This window comes from Nanorana parkeri, unplaced genomic scaffold (assembly GCF_000935625.1).
Source record: "Nanorana parkeri isolate BGI_ZX_2015 unplaced genomic scaffold, ASM93562v1 scaffold163, whole genome shotgun sequence".
NCBI classification, from domain to species: Eukaryota; Metazoa; Chordata; class Amphibia; order Anura; family Dicroglossidae; genus Nanorana; species Nanorana parkeri.
In genome coordinates, this window is record NW_017306431.1 from 56,456 (window position 1) to 72,363 (window position 15,908).

Below are 15,908 nucleotides of genomic sequence, written 5' to 3' on the forward strand. Positions count from 1 at the left end.
CCATGGTCCCTGTTGTAAAGTAGTCACCGCTCCAAGCTCACTCCTATGATGGACTACAATCTCATGTTTAGTTTAGTAATTTGTATTGAGATTGTAGTCCATCACAGGAGTGAGCTTGGAGCGGTGACTACTTTACAACACACACAGGGACCATGGGGTAAAGTAGCCACCGCTCCAAGCTCCATGCCGGGATGGACTACACTGAGTGGCCAGATTATTATGACCACCCCATCAATACTTCGTTGGGCCGCCTTGTGACTCCACGAGATGTAGAAAGGTGATGGGAGGAATCTGACACGGCACTGTTGCCCTTCTGTTGTCTTGTACCAGTCTTGCCACTCTCCGTTCTGCCCTAACATTGACTAGTCGCTGACGGCCACAATTCGCACGTTCAGACCCAGATTTTCGGCTGACAGTCCAGTCTTTAAACACTTTAACAACAGCTGCTCTTGAACATTTAACAAATTCTGCTGTTTTGCTGATACTCGCTCCATGGCTCCGAGCGCCAACAATCATCCCACGTTCAAAGGCTGTTAAATCGCGTTGTTTCCCCGTATCTGCAGAAACAAATCACTTCTACTGTCGTGGTAAACAACCTGCTTCCGTATTTATAATGTCTGGCCCTCTAGAAACTTCAGCGCGAAATTATAGCTACAAACGTCAGGTGGTCATAATAATCTGGCCACTCAGTGTATAATCTCAATACAGAGTAAACTAAACGTGGGATTGTAATCCTTCACGGGAGCGAGCTTGGAGCAATGGCTACTTTACAACACACACAGGGACCATGGGGAACAAAAGTAGCCCCCCTCCAGAAGGAAGGACAGTGTCAGCACCAATTCAGAGATGATCTGAGGAGCTACAGCCGAGTGATACACAAATAAGCTATAATTTTCTTAATAGTTAGGGATCTTGAATGCATTTTTAAGACTTGACTCCCGAGTTCAGTGTCACTTCAAATGAAACCGAATCAAAAAAGCAGAGGTTTTCCAAAAAAGGTTTTACATTTGGGTCAGAGAAAATTACCCTTAGCAGCCCCTGGTTCTTCTCCATTTGTCTTAACCTCTCCTCAATGTTGCCATGTCTGTCTTGCACATACTGCCCAATGTCATAGCCACTGCACTCCTCACCTGCACAGTGCCCGCTGTCATAGCCTCTGCACTCCTCTCCTGCAGATAATGCCCGCTGTCATAGCCTGTGCACTCCTCTCCTGCACAGTGCCCGCTGTCATAGACTCTGCACTCTACTTCTGCATATAATGCCCAATGTCATAGGCTCTGTTCTCGTCTCCTGCATATACCTCCTGCTAAAACACTTCTTTAGCATTAAGTCCTCAGCCTTGTTCTGGAATGGGGACACTTTTGTTAAATTTTCTATTATTTAATACTCTTTAAAGAAAACAGAATAGAAAAAGCAGAAGTTTTCCAAAAAGGAATTTGCATTTGGGTCAGTGTGACCTACCCTTTGCAGTTCCTGGTTCTTCTCCTCCAGCTGTGATTCCATTTGCCGTAACCTCTCCTCGATGTTGCCATGTCTCTCTTCAGCCTGTTACAAGGACAAGGGGATAGAAAGTGTTATATCAACTACATCGGAGCCTTCTGAACATGGCACAAACCTGATCAGCGGGTTCCAAAATAACAAAAAGGATAAACACAAACTAGTGAAATCTTGTGATATGTAGAAGCAAACAGCATCTGTAGGCCATGGCAGATAACTACAAACTTCATGATGTATCTGTAAATTTCACAAAGGTGATAGAATACAGAACTCAGTCCTGGAACTGCTCAGATGAATGCAGGGGGGAGTCCTAGAGCACATCCTACGACTTACAGGATACCCAGGGCATGCCATTTTTCATTAAGGGGCAGATACTGCTTATGCACATGGAGGGTGAACAACATGTAGTCTTTTACCAAGAAGCAGTCCATTTTGTTGAGCCAGCTAAACACCCAGCTTCATTTACATACATGAGAGCTTCTAAGTGCAGGCCTTGCTTGCCTAAACATCAATATGGAAGCTCAGTAGGGGAATCTTACAGTCAGGCCATCAAAACTAAAATGATTATAAAGGCCAAACTGATTCCAGCAGCAGGACCCCCCTCTCCGGAGAGGGACTGCTTCCTTTACAAAGCCAAACAAGCGATCAGCTTCCTCCTTAGTAAAGGGCAGCTGATACAACAGTGCTAAATAAAGTCTAATGACCTTTGAGAGGAGTTAATGGGCAGTTTTCACAAAAATACTGAAAATGCCCCATTACAATAAGCTCATGACTGCAAATGATGAAAGGTCTAAAAAAAAAAGCTTATTAAAATCTGATAGTTGTACAACCAGTAAGGGTAAAAAGAATCAAATGTTCTCTGGTGAGAAACACAGCACTCCCACCTTAAAAACAGAAGGCAAGTAAATTCCATCCCAAAACAAGATATTTATATCTCGTTTATTGATGGCAATAAATTGATGGCAGCCACATATGCAGGCAACTTAAAACGAGTGCTAATGCAAGTGAACAGGACAGACGGGTCCTATTGAATAGCGTCCGGCTCTGTTCTCAACTGTGCACAAACGTTGCTCTGCCCCACAGGATTCAATAAACCTACAAACAGCAGCACAGAGCTTGCTTCAAATTACATTAAAAGAGAACTATGGGGTAAGTGTTTTTCCCTAGGGTCATGGGAGGACATATACTAGCGTCCTCCCGTGAACCAAAGCTCAGTATATCGCGAGCTACAGCTCGCGATATACTGAGACCGCCACAGCCGGGACGGATCCTGACATTACTGTCGAGATACACCCAGCTGCATGAGTGACAACGGGCTCTGCCTATCTAGAAACTCAGAGACCGCTGTACCCGCCCCCTCCCCCGTCTGTTCCTCCAGTCAGCGCTGGAGGATTGGAGGAGGGGAGAATCCCTGCTGGGAGTGGTGACTGACAGTGACCGCTCTCTGCAGGGAGATGATCGACAAGTGAGCGAGCGACGGTATGTGTTCGCTCACTTTCCGATCTATTGAGCCGACGCGTGACAGTTTCTTTGTCACACGTCGGCTCGAACTATGAGGATGAGTGGTTTTCATGAGGAACTATGAGGATGAGTGATTTTCACTCACCTCATAGTTCTCCTTTAAGCTCAGGAGTTAAACCTTAAAAATCCATAAAGAACTATTAGCAAAAATGGATCATATTTGTGTATCACTCGGCTGTAGATCCTCAAATCATCTCTGAATTAGTGCTGAATTAGTCCCTGTGTCTGTTGTAAAGTAGTCACCGCTCCAAGCTCACTCCTGTGATGGACTACAATCTCAATACAAATTACTAAACTAAACATGAGATTGTAGTCCATCATAGGAGTGAGCTTGGAGCGGTGACTACTTTACAACAGGGACCATGGGGAAGAAAAGTAGCCCCCCTCCAGAAGGAAGGACAGTGTCAGCACCAATTCAGAGATGATTTGAGGTTTCTACAGCCGAGTGATACACAAATAATACATTTCTGTTAAGGTACCTGAATGCATTTTTAAGATTTTACTCCAGAGTTTAGTGTCACTTTCAGTCTCAGCCAGAAGCAAACAGAGGGCAGGCAATTTTGACAGGCTGACAAACAGGCCACAAACCCTCTACATGAGCCCTTAAATACTTTTTAAACTTGCCACCGTATGAACTAAAGAGCAATTTCACTAACAGAAGTCACCAATAAGATAAAATACCTCTACCACAATGATTTTAGCAACCAATTACAAATTAGTTACTAATATAATCAAGAAATTCAGAATTTAAAAAAACATTGTGGAGTCCATGCGCACAGCAGTACTGGAAGCTCCCAACTCTCTGCATCTTTTCGGATGCTTAGGTATTTAAAAGGAAGCCACTAAAGCCACTGAACTGGAACGCCCGACTACTCAGCAGCATGACGGTAAAAAAGTAAACTTTAAATGTTTATAACTTTTTATAATGATTTGGAAGACTGATCTAGCAGCATTCCTTTGCGTGAGATGCATCCTGACCATTATTACACGTTACGTACTGGATGACAGTCAGTGTAGGCAGAAGCAGAACATGCTCTGGTGTTTTGGTGAGAGCTTAATGAATGCAGTGAGAAGACTCGCTCAGTTACGTAGACAACATTTCAGCCATGAAAAGGATGGTTAGGTACAGCTGCTGATGGGTAAATGACATCCTCTCACTGCCTTTCACCAGAAAAAGCAATGGAACAAGCAAGACAAAAGAACAGTAAGCAGTTTCTACCTTCCTAGGGACGGGTGCAAGTCCCAACAGCTTAGATTCCTTAGCAGGAGGCTTTTCCGAAGACATGAGCTCAGACTACAGAGTCAGAGGATAAGAAAGGTAACAAACACACACATACTTTGATTGCACAGGCAGACAGAGGGGGGGAAAAAAAGTGTCAACAACGTAACAGATGCACACATTTACTAGGCCTAGGTAATTAGGCCATGCAAACAGCAATGACAACCCAAAGTGCTGATCAATACACCAAATGAATTCATCTTTCACCATTTAAGAATAGAAGATGAATTCTGATTGGTTGTTAAGCATTACTACACTTTGGACAATGCTCTTTGCTCTATTAAAGGGACAGCCCACGAAAAAAAAAAAGGTTATTTCAGTTTTAGCGGATGATGGGAGAGCTTCTTATTACTTTCAGGACTCAAGCAGCGACATCTCTTCTCCAAGCTTCCATGCCTAACACTGATTATGAGAATGTCTCCATCTCCTACATACATTTTAATTTTCTTAACCTGAGACCTGAAAAGTAGAAACACCCAAGAAGCCAGCAGTTAAAACCCATCAGACTTTAAGATTATCACTTTTGGGTGGACTGGCCCTTTATATACACCTATATGTTTAAAAAAGCAAATAGATTGATAATACAAGAAAGCAGCTCACGTTCATTGCAGAAGTAGACAGAGGGACCATGTACAGGAGAGATCATAACAATGAATAAAAACAATTACATTGACTATAGCTGTTCCACAAAAAAAAGGTTTACAAAAAAGGTTTCACTGTCAAGAAGAGGGTAACACTTAACCCTTGCCATGCCACCAATCTTCGCTGCCTTCAAAACCCTACAATGGCTTTTGCATCAGACACACTTTTGGGTGTCAGATGCCTGTTCCCATGCTGCGGTTCCATCCGTTGACCGATTTGTCACAGTGTACTGTAGTGGAGGCCTGTGGGTGGAACCACAGAGTGCAGAGGATGACTGAGCTGACATCTTTGCTGGACCCTCTGGTCCTGATGCTAGCACTCTCATTTTATGTGCAGTGGCTGCGTACAAAGCATTATTAATTCTTTTAATGGCAAAATCATGCATTACATTTCTGGAGATAATATTCAAGTGACACTAAATTTGGGAGTCATATCTTAAAAATGCATTTAAGTACTTTCATTATTAAAAAATGTATCTTGTGTATTACTCGGCTATAGATCCTCAAATCATCTCTGAATTGGTGCTGACACTGTCCTACCTTCTGGAGGGGGGCTACTTTTGTTCTCCATGGTCCCTGTGTGTGTTGTAAAGTAGTCACCGCTCCAAGCTCACTTCTGTGATGGACCACAATCTCAACACAAACTAGTAAACGTAATGCTAGATTGTAGTCCATCACGGGAGTGAGCTTGGAGCGACCATGAGGAACAAAAGTAGCCCCCTCCGGAAGGGACAGCATCAGCACCAAGTGACCAATTCAGAGAGGATTTGAGGATCTACAGCCGAGTCATATAGAAATAAGATACATTTTGTTAATACCTAAAGTACTTGAATGCATTTTTAAGATATGACTGCTCAGTTTAGTGTCACCAGACAGTCCATGCCTGTAAATAACATCAACAGGTGTGTGATTATAAATGCACATTCATATTTCATTGTTACAGAGAACAATTTCAAGTGTCCCTTGACAGGTCATTCTCTTTAGCTATGTACAATTAGGGCCGATGCACAGATTCACATTGGAGCCAATGGAGGCTGTTCACACCTTTGCGATTTGTCGTGCAGACGAAATCATCTGTCACGCAAAAAGGTGCAGGAGCTATTTTCAGGCAGTTGTCGCGTGGTTTGGGTCCCATAGACATCTCTATGCATTGAATACCGCACGGTTTTCAAAGAACAGTCACACAAATGAAAATGTGCAAAAACCGCTCACCAGCTCCTTTGCATAGGTGTGAATCTAGCCTCAAGAGTGTCTGTGCTTCATAACAGCATCGTTATTGCCAAAAGAAAAAAGGTTCCCACCTCCAACCTCACCCCGGGGTATCATCAGGCAGCCTGGGCTCACAGGAGAATGATGTGGTACTGTTTACTGCAATATTTAGGACCGCCAGGGGATGGGTAGTGGCATCTCCTATATTCCTATTCTAATAAGTTGACTTAAAAACAGCACCACGGCTGAGCTTGTGATCCTTTTTAACCATACAGTTATTTCTGTACAGCACATGCAGCATTTTGGCAAGAAACAACGTCCACCTTCACAGACGGCTTGAAGAAATATTTAAAAGCTGGTGGGCTCAACAATCTAGCACACTCTGCCTTGAGTGATGTGAGAGGTCTATACAGGTTACAATCTGATTGTACAATCTTCTGTAGATCTACCAAGAGCAATGAAATACAAAGGCCTCTCGGACTGGATATAAAATGGAATGGAATTGTCAGGTAGGTCCAGACACTGCAAAAAACTTTGGTAAATCTAAAGGATTCTCTGAAAAGATTGTCATACTTTTTACCATTTGATTGCAAGTAGAAAGAAGAACCTTTCTTTGTTACGGTCTTTAGCTGTTCCCCTATTTCTTGTCATGATGTCAAAAGGGACAGCAAGTGACAGGAAATCCCCTCATTGGGAACACTGGACACAACAAAGACCTCAGTATAATTGTGATGCGAGGAGCACTGGATTAATCAATATGTTCTATATAATAATACTTCTATATTGAAGTTCCCTGGCAGCTCTGTTTTTCTAGGACTCTTGTACACGATCCTCAGAGAAACAAAGACGAGGTAGGGAATAGAAGCGCCACTCCACTTATAAAGTCCAGCATAAGATTTTATTTGAATTCATCAGGAGACACCAATGAGGTTGTAAGAGCCCCGCTGTTTAAGGTTAAATAAAGACAGAAGGATTGCCAAGTATCTAAAGCTGGTATTGAAGTATCTAAAAGTATTTTAGTTTGGGTAGTTTACTTTTTGCTCTAGATAAAGCGGAAGATGCAAATTGTTTTATTGCAGGGAGGTAGGGATTTTTGCATGCCTGTTCTGCAAAAAAAAATAAAAAATTATTTCTACCGCAGCGATTTTTAATATTTTGTGTACAGTGTTCACATTCTCTAAGATGCTGTGAATGGGCTGGGTGCCATGGAGGATGCAACTCCTGCATGTGCGTACCGGAGTTACATCCTTCCATCAGTGACCACCGAATGGCCGCTGAGAACTTCCAAGTGTCAGTGGCAGAGATGGCAGCAGTGGGGGAGAGTGCTGAGGACGGAAGATCGATCTGATGGCGCTGGAGAAGGGCACACTTGTAAAGGTAAGAGTGTATTGCTGTGCAAAAAAAAAAAAAAAAAAATTCAAAAAGCAGTTAACTTCCACTTTAAGAATGTTGAACTGGAGAGAAAAAGCAACTTTCCACAGGCCAAAATATCTGCTTTTATATACTTCATTCCTACTCGTATTTTATTCTTCCACCCTGAAGAAACCACCCAAAATGTAAACCCCCCTTTTTCCTAGTGAAATAAAATCTTATTCTGGACTTAAAGGAGAACTATGGGGTTAAGGCTTTTCCCCATAGTTATCCTTAGGGTAACAGGAGGACACAAACTAGTGTCCTCCCGTCACCCTAGGCTCAAGTATACCGCAGCTGAAGCGGATCCCGACAATTATGTTTGGATCCGCCCAGCTGCGTGAGTGACAGCTTGCTCTGCCTATCTAGAGGCAGAGCCAGCTGTACCCGCCCCCTCCCCATACACTGTACGTCGTCAGTCACGAAGGGGTTAATAAAAGATTGGTTCTTCTATTCCCTACCTTGCCTGCAAGCAACAAAGATCTGAGAGTCCTAACTTGTTCTCTCTAATCCAAGAAAAAAAAATCCAGTTAGGCCTTAATGTTGAATACAGCAAGAAAAAGATTTAAACACAACATGCAGTGTTCTTCACTGGGGGGGAAAAAAGTAAAAAAAATGAAATATTAATTGTTTCTATCTACTTCCTCCGTGTCCCATTTCAGGTGTCAGTCAGATGTCAGAAAGAGGGAGAAGCAGGTGCACTGCCCAAAAATCAATGGGCTCGATAGCTTGCTTTGTTCAGGCACATTCTAACACACCTTCTGCTGTTTCGTCCTGTTTACACACCCTCTTGACAGGGTAATTGAGGCCTCTCGATTGGATAATATATAACACTGCGTGACAGGTTTCAATGGGCACCCTTACCTGCAGCAAAAATTTGTAGTATATACTCAATTATTTATACACTTTGTTTCCTCTTTCTCTTAGTGATAGAGAAAATGAAAGTTAAATTGCATGCAAGTAATGTGAAGCCTCGTTTTATCTCAGAGCTAAGAGTGTGGAAGAGACTTTGCATTATTTTCTATTAATATGGCTGCATCTTAAAGTGCATGTGAGAGTAAAATAAAAACAAATTCAGCACATTACTGCAAAGCAAGCACGTTCCCACATTTTATCCCTTTAAAAATGCTGCCAGTGCAGAAAAATATATACGCAGATGCTGCCAAAATCCAGTGAGCTGCCAATGCTCCCTTTTGCTGCACTGAAATCTCATGCAATGTTGTCAGCCCTGTCTAGTTCTTTTCAGCTAAGCTACAGAGAACCTTGCCCTTATGTTATAGCAGAGGGGGGGAGGTATGGTATGCTGCCCAGCAGAAGAGAACTGGACAGGGTGCAGAGGCAGTGTTGTCAACTCACTGGATTTATGGCAGGATTGACAGGTATTTGTCTGTACTTGCTGCATTTTTAAACTGGAAACCAAAAAGGGAAATGTACATGTATTGCAGAAATATACCAATGTTTTTTTTATTTTGACCAGGCCTATACTAACATACCTAATTTATTAAAACGATGCAAACTTTAAGGTCTTAGTCATTCCATTAACACAAACATGATGTTTGCGATGGTCACAAAAATGTGACAGGATTAAGAATGAGGTGTCATTAAAACTTACAGGTCTATCCTGCTTTTCAGAACTGCTCTGTAACCTGGTGTGCGGAAAACTGCAAGAAAAGTCCTGGAAGATGCCTAATGTAGGACTGGTCTAACCATTTTGTGTTCGACCACTAGCATACTTGCCAACATATAAGTCCCAAGGACACTGACACCCCCCCTCCCCCCTCCCATGGTCCACACTTGACAGTCCCACCCAGATCATGCCCCCTCTCTGGAAGGTTCCTGCATATTTAAGGCCACAATCCCCCCCAGTTAACACCTTTGAGTTACCGTGAATGCTAAATAACTCAAATAAGGGTCGTGATGTGATCTCTGGCCACAGCATCATCGGAACAGAGGACCGAGATGAGGAACTGTTAGGGCACCCCAGGACAGCTGACCTCTATGCCAATAGCTGTATTGGTGAGGAATGTTTAAACAAAACTTTTCCATCTTGAAGGTTGCCACCTTGAACTGTATTTAATCATTTCAAATAAAAATCAGGGCCAACTTGTTTGAAATCTCAAGAGAAATTAAATGGTGATGTCAGTTTTATATCTCTATAAAATTCTTATACAACTAGTATATAAAAACTATAGTGCTATAGTATATAACTAGCACACAAAAGAGTATTTGGGGTGCACTGAACAACTTTCGTCATCTAGTGCCATATCAAAGTCAAAGGACTTTACACCGAGTAGCATTGTTTATGGGATTTCATATTTGAGAAAAGCTTAATGAAATGAAGACAAAATAATAGGATGCCAACGCTTGGAGAAATTAAACGATCATCGTAAGTGACATCAACGTGAGCATCCTCAAACTGTAAGGGACAGAGTATAAAGGGGGGTGCTATATTAATCTGTCTGTACACATACTCAAATGGTTGTACTTCTAACCCACAGCAAATTCCCCTTAGTCTCCTCACCTTAGAAAGAGCAGCCACTCGCTGTGCCAATTCCGCCTCCACCTCAGGCAAGGTTTCTGCTTTCCGTATCGTTTGTTGAAGTTTCTGTTCAGCCAACTCGAAACGCTCCTGGATCTGCCGATTCTTTTCTTCACTCTGGGAATATCACCATGGTTTAAGTGTGGGAATTTTATAAATCTTACCAATCTGAAAACTCTAGTGCCCAGGGAATGAACAAGCACACAGAAAAAGCCACTAAAATGTATCTATATCCTACATGGCTTTGAATGGGCTGCCATATATGCCATTTACAGTAAATTCTCCTTTCCACCATAGAAGGTCCACTCTTTACATTTGCACCCCCTTGGATATTCGTTTTAAAGGGCAAGTTCACTTTTCCAAGTGAATTTGGGAAAATGGAATTGCACATTTAAATCTGGGCCCCTCTTGACAACTCCCCATTCTCGAAACCCCCCTATAAACTTACTTACCAGGGAACACTCAGTCTCCTTAGCTGGTATGGGTGTACTAACTTACCCCATTCTGCCATGTAGCGCAGCCTTACGCTATGAATTTGGAATTTTGTTCACAAATGGAGAGCACTCATTGGTCAGCGCAGGTGGAGGGAGGGCCAGATTTGAGCGAGTAATGCCATTTTTCCAAATTTAGTTGGGAAAGGGAACTTGCCTTTCAGGCCTCATTCCAAAGAGAAAAAGCCGTCACGTACAGCTCCGTGATGCGCGCATGGCCATATCGGGCCACTCTCGGGAACGACAGGTGCTATGTGTGATTAGATATGTGTCCTTCGATGCGGCTGTATGCCGCCCTACGCTCACCCACCATGCACGTCCGTACGGGTGTCTGTATTCGTACGCTGACAGGAGGGATCCTGTCTGTGTCCAAGCCGGGACACCTGCACCCGTACGGGAGCGCCCCGATATGACCATGCACGTTTTTTCTTGTGTGAATGAGGCCTTAAAAAACGGTGGCAAGATGGAAAAAAAAAATCATCAACTTTTCCCATCTTCTGTCTGCTGCCTCTACGATATCATCCTTCTCATTGAGAGATTTAGGGAATGTAGAGTACTTTATATCTCTCCGAAAAGATGCATCAAGCATTGTGCTGGAGGACCTTCTCTCGCTTTTTGGAGTACTCGCAAATCCCTGGGATCTCGTAGGAAGTTGACAATGACATTACCTACCCCACAGAAGCCAGAGAAAAGTAAAGGGAACCAGAGGGAGTAGAATATCCTCTCTCTCCTGTACAGGCATTTTGTATAACTTTATTTACAGTGTGTCAGCAATGAGGAGGAGCGGCAAAGGTAAACACTGGACCTTGTATGTATAGTGCAAGGTCCGCTTTAACGGTAACTGATCAGGTATACTAAGATGTATAGCCAAAGCCAGATACTCTGCACTACACCACATAAAAAGGCTCAACTGACAAAGCTTTAGCTGAAGGATATAAATCTTCAAGGTCATCCATGCGACTAATTTTCTAATCATTGAAAAAAGCCCAAAATAACAGACAATAAGCATCCTCATCCTTTTGTGTGAACTGAACCTAAAATGTGTTTTCTTTATAAATCAATGAATATTAAGTGGTTTTATTTTTGTCAAGGTTTGAAAACCAGAAGAGAAATTGTACAAGCTGTTATGTGCAACACTCCACTCCCCAATCTTCTTTTATACCAGTTTTTATATCAGACTGACAAATTCCCTTCAGCAGCACAACCTGTTCTACTGTAGTTAAATACAATGAATAGTCTTTTGTATTGTAACTCTTCAAGAAAACAGCAGATGATAAAAGAGGAATGCTAAGAGTTATGAACATGTAATGCAGACCTATACGTAAATGTTCGCTTGAACATTTGCCTTTCCAGAACTCCCTATGATGCAGGATATGTGATCAAAAGCCTAGGCATTTGGTCACGAAAAGATTCACACTTTGTTAAAAACTAATATATATATATATAAGATTCCTGCCAAGTCAGAACAAAGAGATCACTACAGAATGTCGCTGTGTGTCTGTAGATGTATATATATATATATACACATATACATATACACATACACACATATATATATATATATACATACATATACACACACACATATTGTGACAGAACCCAAGGCATGATAATAGAGGGTGTCTATATTTCCCCCAACGGTGCTCCACTCCACAGTTTGCGTGTAACACAGCGGGTAAGGGAGCCGGTCAGGAATATCGGTCTGGCCAGGCCCTCACCTGTACTTAATGAGCAGCACCAAGTAGTCTGAGGGCCCACCTCACACCATACCCGGATCATGTCCAGATCAGACCAGATGGTTTCCGGACCCAAAATGCATCCTAATGTATCCCTAAGCTATTTCTGGCATCTGTTCACACCAGCGCAGTCAGTTCCAGATCAGACCAGAAAAATACTGCTGGTCTTATTTTGGCTGGTCTGGAATGCACTGGAACCCATAAAAATGCATACAAATGCACAGAAACGCACCTGTATGACCATTTAAAGCCAAGAGAAAAAAAATTCCAAATGCAGCAAAATCGTACTAAAAACGCGGCAAAACACAATGCTCTGCATTCCAGATCTGGTCCGGAAAATGGTGTGAACCTGACCTGAAAGAGATAGCTGGAGAGTGAAGAGACCAGACCAGCAGTAGTAAGGGAATACTGCAACACTTTTTTAGTGACTGACAGGATTTATCTAAAAAGACTAAAACTTAATTTGAAAGGCCGGTGCATCCATTTGTTTTCCTTACGAAGAAGCAAAGTTATAGAGTTGAGTTGTGCCTTTCTGAAAGCAGTCAGTAGAGCAAGGACTTTGTTTGCTTAGGCTTATTTTGCCTGTCGTGCCAGACCTATTAATAAAAAGGCAAATGGACTTTATTTTGAACAAATTGCATCGTTGTGTGATGTCTCCAACCTTGAATACTATGTGGTTAAAGATCCCAGGTCACATAATATATACATACTGTATATGCATAAGCAATTTTAATCTAAGTTTATTTGTTTATTTCAAAATATTACCTCGCTATTAGCTTTAATCTGCAGCCAGCTGACAAATGTTTAACATCCCTTGCTTTTAAACAAGCCATCTGGCAGGATTCTGTACACTGTAATCATACAGAATGCCCACAGAAATATAATTTCCTCGTGTGGACTAGGGATGCACCTATACCGATACCAAGTATTTGGGCAAGTACTCGTACTTCACGGCCAATCAGCAACGATCAAGCCAAACAGCATTGAGTCGGCTCTATGCCGATTGGCCAAAAAGCTGGCTTCCCAGTCAAACAGCATCGAGCAAGCCAAACAGCATGGAGCCGGCTTCCCGGGCAATCAAGAAGCAGTGCAGCAGGTAATGACACCAGTATCGGTACTCCGTATCGGCGAGTACCAAAATATAAATATCGGTACTTGTACTCGATACCGAAAAAACGGTATCGGTGCATCCCTAGTGTGGACTCAATTGTCTAGGTTTTTTGAAAAGTGATCAGCACAATAGGGAGCCTGAAGCAGCATTTTTTTCAATGAAAGGGAAGTATTTCAGCATCCAGCGAGACACTGCTAGGAACCTGGTAGAGCAATTATCAATTCCAGACCAGAAGGAACAGATGCTACAAGAGGAATGTGTACAATCAATCTTCTACAATGAACCAGGAGAATTCTAAGTGGTCCTACTGCCTAGGTGGTCACCGAGCTACAGCTAAGCCCTCATGGTTTTTCTGCTTACAGTCCTATCCTTCCGGGGTAAGAGTGTTTCCCCTAGACCTAAACCTTTACTATTCTATGCATTTTGTCCAGCTAAACTTGGTTTTAGGTTACCATATGGTACACTTCTGCTTTAAGCAACACCAATGAAAACAGAAATCAAATACACATAAGCCTACTTTCAAACTTCCAAGTACAAACTCATAAAATATTACCTGTCTTAGTGAGGATTCTTTATTAGCGATTTCGTTTTCAAGTTTGTCATTGAGGTCGTGCACAGATGTGGCTTCACGCTGTGCGGCGAGGTAGCGTTTTTCAAGAGTCGTTATTCTCTCCTCCATGTCTTCCTTCTGAGCCATGGCCTATATTACAGACAGAATTATAACACTAGGCTCTATACATGGCAGGAGCCAAGTAGCTATGGGTGAGTAGCAGAGCACAAACCTAAGCAAAATACATAGCCAAGAAAGCCTTTGAGGTCCTGTGTATCTTATTGTACTATGACAATTTTAGATTCTTTCCGATATTTGTTGGGAGGGGATTCTCCAGTCCTTATCCCTACTCTCCCCCACCACACATTTTAGCAGATATCCTTCCTTATCTGGCTCCATGATGGTTCCAAGTTTACATCAAGTAAAGCAATTTGTAAAAGTTTATTTTTCATAGCTGTATAAAATTTTATTTAAAATGAAGATGAATGTACATTTGTGAAACGTGTTAGGTCAATCCCCTCCAACTACCTGTACTGAAATGAGATGTGAAATATACTTTGGAATATGGATTGATATTTATGCTGTCTCATCTGTATATACTATTTGATGTGGATATATCTGCAGACAGGGGCATAAGTAGAAATCACAGGGCCCCATAGCAAAGTTTTGTATGGGGCCCTTTTGATCTCTAGTTACATCCCTTGCTGAGCCCAATTGAAAACCCCCACAGCCCACCCGAGGGTGAACCTGCAGAGCCCACCATAGACTCCCTAAGGTGGGCTCTGCAGGGTCACCCTCAGGTGGGCTGGTCACACTCCTTACCTGTCCGCCTCCTCTTCCTCCCCCGTCGGTGATGAGCCCCGCCTCCTCTGGCCATTTGGCATGTTTTTTTAATGTTTTACTTTTTAGATTATATTAGTTAAAGGAGAACTATGAGATGTGATGTGAACACATACCAGGTTCGCTCACCTCTCGATCCTGTCACGGCTCTCTGCCGTGACAGGGGGAGGGGCTGGATTCCCCTCTCCCCGCTCCGATCTGCCAGCGCTGATTGGCGGAACGGACGGGGGAGGGGGCGGGTACAGCTGGCTCTGCCTCTAGATAGGCAGAGCCAGCTGTCACTCACGCAGCTGGGCGGATCCCGTCATCTACGTCGGGATCCGCTCCGGCGTCTCAGTATACCGCGAGCTGTAGCTCGCGGTATACTGAGCTTAGGGTAACGGGAGGACGCTAGTTTGTGTCCTCCCGTTACCCTGAGAACTATGGGGAAAAACACTGACCCCATAGTTCTCCTTTAAATGTATTATATTTAAAATTGTTGCAGGACACATATTCTGTAATACCTTCTGATTATGTGTCACCCGACACAAAGCAATGTGCCTGACGTCTTTTGCATTTATTACAGCCAGCCATTATTTCCTCCTATCATAACTATCCTCTTCTATTCCGCCACAAGGAAAGCTGTCCACTCACCTCTCGTACGTCCCGCTGTAGTTTGGTGTTCATCTCTTCTGATTTAATGAGATCTTTCCTTGCGGTGTCGAGATCTTCCTCGAGCTCAGTGACCCGGTTGGACAGGACAGCCAGGCGTTCTTTCATCTGGCTCTGCTCCTTGGCTTGTTTATCGATCACATCCTGGAGCTCCATCACCTTCGACAGATCCTCGTGATTTAAAGAATCATCGGATGATCTCTGTCATAGAAACAAAATTTTGACAGCATCTGCCTCATGGAATTCAAACAATCATATGACAAATATATAACATTGGAGTGCACGCTCTCAGTCCTGAACTACTATAAAAAATAAATAAATGGCCTTTAAACCATTTTGATTTGCATTGAAGTGATAACTGCAGACTTTTTTCCTTTACAATGGATGGAATGAAACAGAACTCAAAGCCTTCCGTAGCATCCATTCACTTTAT

General features: G+C 42.8%; 1 protein-coding gene across 7 annotated transcripts in view; it reads right to left on the reverse strand.

Annotated features, from left to right (window-relative positions):
* PPFIA1 (PTPRF interacting protein alpha 1) overlaps window positions 1–15,908 on the reverse strand; it is a 108,711-nt gene that overhangs the window by 44,130 nt on the left and 48,673 nt on the right. For all 7 annotated transcript variants that reach the window (XM_018554538.1, XM_018554536.1, XM_018554532.1 and 4 more), the window contains exons 7-10: window positions 15,458–15,676; window positions 13,988–14,134; window positions 10,079–10,213; window positions 1,462–1,545 (exon numbers count right to left, since the gene is read on the reverse strand). In XM_018554538.1, the coding sequence (XP_018410040.1) occupies window positions 1,462–1,545; window positions 10,079–10,213; window positions 13,988–14,134; window positions 15,458–15,676 (585 nt within the window). The remainder of the gene's footprint in view (window positions 1–1,461; window positions 1,546–10,078; window positions 10,214–13,987; window positions 14,135–15,457; window positions 15,677–15,908) is intronic.